General features: G+C 44.7%; 1 protein-coding gene across 1 annotated transcript in view; it reads right to left on the reverse strand.

The window, feature by feature from the left end:
* Positions 1-1,623: 1,623 nt before the first annotated feature.
* Positions 1,624-5,000, reverse strand: part of has1 (hyaluronan synthase 1) — a 3,600-nt gene continuing 223 nt past the window's right edge. Inside the window, exons 1-4 of the mRNA XM_041226838.1 lie at positions 4,490-5,000; positions 4,131-4,356; positions 3,824-3,956; positions 1,624-3,000 (exon numbers count right to left, since the gene is read on the reverse strand). The exon at positions 4,490-5,000 is cut by the window's right edge and continues 223 nt beyond it. Of these exons, the coding sequence (XP_041082772.1) occupies positions 2,325-3,000; positions 3,824-3,956; positions 4,131-4,356; positions 4,490-5,000 (1,546 nt within the window). The 3' untranslated portion in view covers positions 1,624-2,324. The remainder of the gene's footprint in view (positions 3,001-3,823; positions 3,957-4,130; positions 4,357-4,489) is intronic.

Here is a 5,000-nt window from a genome sequence, read left to right on the forward strand (position 1 = left end):
CAACAGGTAGTAAGGGGGGGGGGGGGGGGGGGGCTGACAGTATATTTGTCCACCTGTCTTATATTTTAGCATATATCTGAAAACTCCTCATGATTTGGTACAGCGAGCAGTCACATGGTGGAATGAGACTCTACAATGGTGTTCTCTTCAAAGCTGTTAGAGAATGAAATGGACTGATCACTCCTTGCAGGTGTTGCTGCTGTTTGCTGCAAGGCGAGTGCTGTCTAAGAATGGAGCAGGTTGCTGTTGTTTTTGGAACTCAGCTCATGAGGCTTTGCTGTTGAATCATACAGCATATTCAGACCTTTTGTGCAATCTGTCTTATGCTGTGATGAGTTGGGGGTTGGATGTGGTGTGTCTAATGAAGACAGTCTCAAGACAAATGCTGAGACAAGAGCCCCCCCCCCCCCCCATATACATTTTTCAGTTCTCTCCAAATATTTGAAGATATCTTAAAATGCAGTTTGAGATATCTCTGCTAATTTGGCTTACCATAATACTAGGGGGGGGGGGGGGGGGGGGGGCCCAAAGGGGGAGGAAACCTTCTGGAGGGGGGGGGGGGGGGGGGGGGGGGAGCTAAAACTGTTTCCAGATTGATATTATGGTTTAAAGGGTATATATTATTTATATTGTAATATTATATTATTTTATTGTAATTAGATATAATTTTTAAATTAAAAGATTGAGTGAAATTGGGTGTGCCTTTCTAAATACAATCAAGGTGCTCATTCAGAGAAGATTATTTTTTTGTGTTTTTTTTTAAAGAATATTGTTTTGTTACACAGACTAATATAACAGATGATAACACTGCGAGGTGTGTCAGAATGTATAAAACAGTCTTCACAGCCCTGAATCCAGATTCAAGTGCCTGATTCCAGTGCCCACTATTTCACTACAAGCAGTATTTCATGTGGCTTGATTAACGAAGAAAGTGAAAATACTAAAGCTTATCTTTATCAGAAGATGGACACACACACTCCTAATAATAATAATATTATTTCCTAATGTTTTGGTTTCGTTGTGGTAAAAAATAAGACGATTAAAATAAGGAGATAAAAGCCATTTTGAAAGATATTCCAAGTTAGTTACAGTAAAGAGCATCTCAAGAGTTTTGCAGATTTGCAAAGCTTTCTGCTTTGTTCTCTTGACTCTTTTTCTCGCGCGGTAGAAATCCACGTGCTGGAAGGGTCACGTTCGCTGTTTGTTTGCTGTTTTCTCTGCTGATGCGTCTGAACCACGAAATCATGTCGACGTTTCGATCCTACAGGCATCTGTGCTGTAGCTGAAAGGACACGGCTAACATTTTGAGGGTCATGCGTTAATTTCGAGCCCTGCTTTTTAGCACGCCTGACTTCAAAAAGTGGAAAAATGGCTAACTTACTTAAAAACTGAATTGAACTTGTGCGTGCTTTATCAAAATGTGGAAACTTTTAATAAAAACGAGGTCATTCTAAACACTTCATAATTATATCATTTAAACTTTACTGCATGACATCTAAATTGATATCACCGAGAGGAATTGCGATCGGCTTGATAACTAAACATGCATAGACAAGTCCTCCCAGCAATATCTACATAATTACATAGATGGATATAGAGAATAACCAGTCTCAAGTCTCAAACTTTTGTTAAAAAATAGTTTTATTTATTTGAACAAAAAAAAACCCTGGATTTAAACTGTATTTAACGAATAACAAAACTAGAAATACAGTCTGCATGATCACAATCATACACATGAGTCTCTCATTCCATCACACAGGACATATTTACACATTTCTAGCTGTTCCAACTTTATGGCACTGTGCTAAGCCTTATATGTGAATTTTTGCTCAAAGTTTCTTGCTCAAACCCTTCCAATAATTAACCAGTCCCCGTTTTTACTATCAATTTATGCCATCTTCCAAAATAATCTACCAGCTTGAATTAATCAACATGATAACCAAAACAAGCCCCAATAAATAAGCATACATAAAACTGTCTATATCCATAAAAATTGTGGTGTATAGGATTCGAAATGGATCTACTGATTTTACTACTGTATTTTGTAACAGTTCTTATTGGTATTGTGATATTCTGTAATGTGATAGTTTGCACTGTGATTTCTTGTAACAATTGTAAGTAATAAATAAATAAGAAGAAGAATCTTTACAAGAACAATCCAGTCACTGGTCCCAGTGAAAAGTCCCAGTCCATCCTTCATTTCCAGAAGTATTTTAATCCCTGAACGTGTGGCAGTGATGCGGCAATGACATCGCCCCCACCCCCCCACACAGTGCCAGGGGACGACATCTCCAAGCACACCTCGGCCCTTCGAAGATGGAGTCTCACACATTGATGTCATAGTAATCGGCTCTCTTCCGCCAGCAACGCCTGAAAAACACCCAGTACATGCTGATCATGAAGATCCAGAAACAGGCGTAAGCGACCGTCCCATAGATCAGGTAGGGGATCTCCGCTTTCTTGGAGAGAAGGCTCCAATTCGAGATGCCCTCCATGTAGCAGGCATGGAAGAGGCCTCCCAGGAGGATCAAAGCCCAAATGGACAAGGGCAGCAGCGGCATGTAGTTCCCCACGATCTTCTTCCTCCCCGACGTGCCCCAGCTGCTCTTGGTCATGGTGAGGATGGCGAAGTACTTGGAGGGCAGCAGGCTGGTCATGTAGAGCACAGCGTAGAGAGACATGAACACCATGATCGGGTCCATGCGCAGGAGGCAGGCGTAGAGAGCCTTGATCAGTGCAATGATCTGGATGCACAGCAGGATCCACATGATGTGCCACAGGCCCCTGGTGTAGAACAGTATGATGACCGTGGCCGTGACAAAGAAGGGGAAGATCCCCGTCACGATGGACTCGTACGTCATCCACAGGTGGTGCTTGTGCCACCAGAGAGAGTTGTAGAGCCACTCGCGGAAGTAGGACTTGGTCCATCGAATCTGCTGGTTGAGCCAGCGCAGGAACTGGCCCGGGGTCTCTGTGTAGCACTTGGATCTCGCTGTGTACCTGGAACAAGGGGACAGCCAGTTCAAAACTCAGAGCTCCCGTAGGGGGCGAAACGGAATGATTCGTTTTTTTTGCCGTTTTGCGTTTTCCTTGCCTGCCTGCTGTAGGTAACAGCGCCATGACGAGGACCCACCTCCAAGGCTAAGGTCTACTCAGAGCATGCACATCGATAACAGCCATGAAGAGATCATTCACACTTTATCAGTGGAGAGTGGAGATGAGAAAGACTTCTAGTCACCGAACCTCTTCTTATTCTTTTACCAATTCTAAATAACACTGTGTAACAATTTTTTATTTTATTTTTTGTTCCTGGGTAGTAAGTGTTATTTCCTAATTGCTTATGCCTCAAAAGTATAGAAAATGGCTATTATTCCCCACAAACTTTGCTTTTGTGACCAGGACAGTGATATTTCAAAATATCACTATTTCCAATGGGAAAACAGGCAAATGTGTGACTTTTCGTTCACATAAAGTCAGAAAAAAACAACATATGAATCCAAATTAACATGTATTTATACTAGAGTAATACAAAGATGACTACAAAAGATTTAGAAGTGAGTAGTTTTTCGAGATTTACAATTATACTGTAAATTTAAGAAATCTCGAAAAACTACTCACTTCTAAATCTTTTGTAGTCATCTTTGTATTACTTTAAATAACACTTACTACCCAGGATCAAAAATTGTGTTACATAGTATAATCAAGTCGCCTGATTACCGAGTTATGTTTACTCATGTTTACTCAATGTTTGCAGCACCTCCTGTCTTTGAGGGTTTTCATGGACAGATGGCAGGGAGGGATCGAGCGAGGTGCTGACACTTACTTGGTGGCGTATCCAATGCTGAGCATCCTGTTGGTGAGGTGTCTGTCATCTCCGAAGGTGCAGTGCGTGCCCAGAAACTTTTGATTGTACCAGGACTCGAGGAACAGCTGCAGGAGGTCGTTCCTGTACAGACCTAGAGGAAGCACAGAAGCACAGCGCTCATTACTAGGGGTGGAATGAGATGCTACCCCAACACTCAGGGGTCGCCACGCCATCTGGATCAACACACATGTGCTGGTCCTGATGGGCTGCTTCTCGGACGCATGATCAGAACCCCAGCTCTTTACTCAGCAGGTGAAATTCTTACCCAGGGGGCCGCTGATGCAGGACACGCAGTTGAAGAAGGACTGGCAGGCGCGCTCCACGTTGAAGGCCATCCAGTAGCGTAGGCTGCTCATGAAGCTGATGTAGGACTCGCTGAGGTTGAGGATCTGCACGTCTCCCCCCACTGCCCCGTACCGCTCGTCAGACTCCAGCACCTTCACCAGCTCCAGCGTGGCCAAGGGGTCCAGCTTAGTGTCCGAGTCACACACCTGAGGAAGGAGAGCAAGAGAAAACACTTTAAAAACATTTCTAACATGTGTGTGCATGTGTGACATGTACAGAACAGCTGACTCTATCTAGTAAGAGATGATGGAATGAATGAGATGGAACCACGGCTCTCACCTGCACGTAGTCCACAGAGTCCCCCAACGCCTTGAAGGCGGTGTACATGACCTCCCTCTTGCCGCCCCACTTCTGCATGATGCACACGCATCGCTTGCTGTTGATCAGGTCCTCCACGTCCAGCCTCTGTGGGTCGTCCATCTCCACCTCCCTGTAGTCCAGCTCTTCTGGGTTCTGATATATGTGCTGATCCTTGAGCGACTCCTCCAGAGCAGCCTTGTGGTCCCAGGAGTGGTAATTGTTCTTCCACACGTAGCTCCCCGCGCCCTCCCCGAACATCTCCTTGAACATGTCCATCATGTACTGGTCATCCGGGCTGTTGCCGTCGACGACCATGATGATCTTGAGCTTGTCCAGAGGGTACTGGAGGTTCTTGACAGAGAGGAGACACTCCCGGAGGTACTCGGGGTCCTCCTGGTAGGCGGAGATGGTGAGGGCCACCGTCTTGGTGTAGCTGCAGCTAAGCTTGTTCTTCCTCATCTTGCGGTGCTCCAGGAAGGCGAACAGGCTC

This window comes from Polyodon spathula, chromosome 24, assembly GCF_017654505.1.
Source record: "Polyodon spathula isolate WHYD16114869_AA chromosome 24, ASM1765450v1, whole genome shotgun sequence".
NCBI lineage: Eukaryota > Metazoa > Chordata > Actinopteri > Acipenseriformes > Polyodontidae > Polyodon > Polyodon spathula.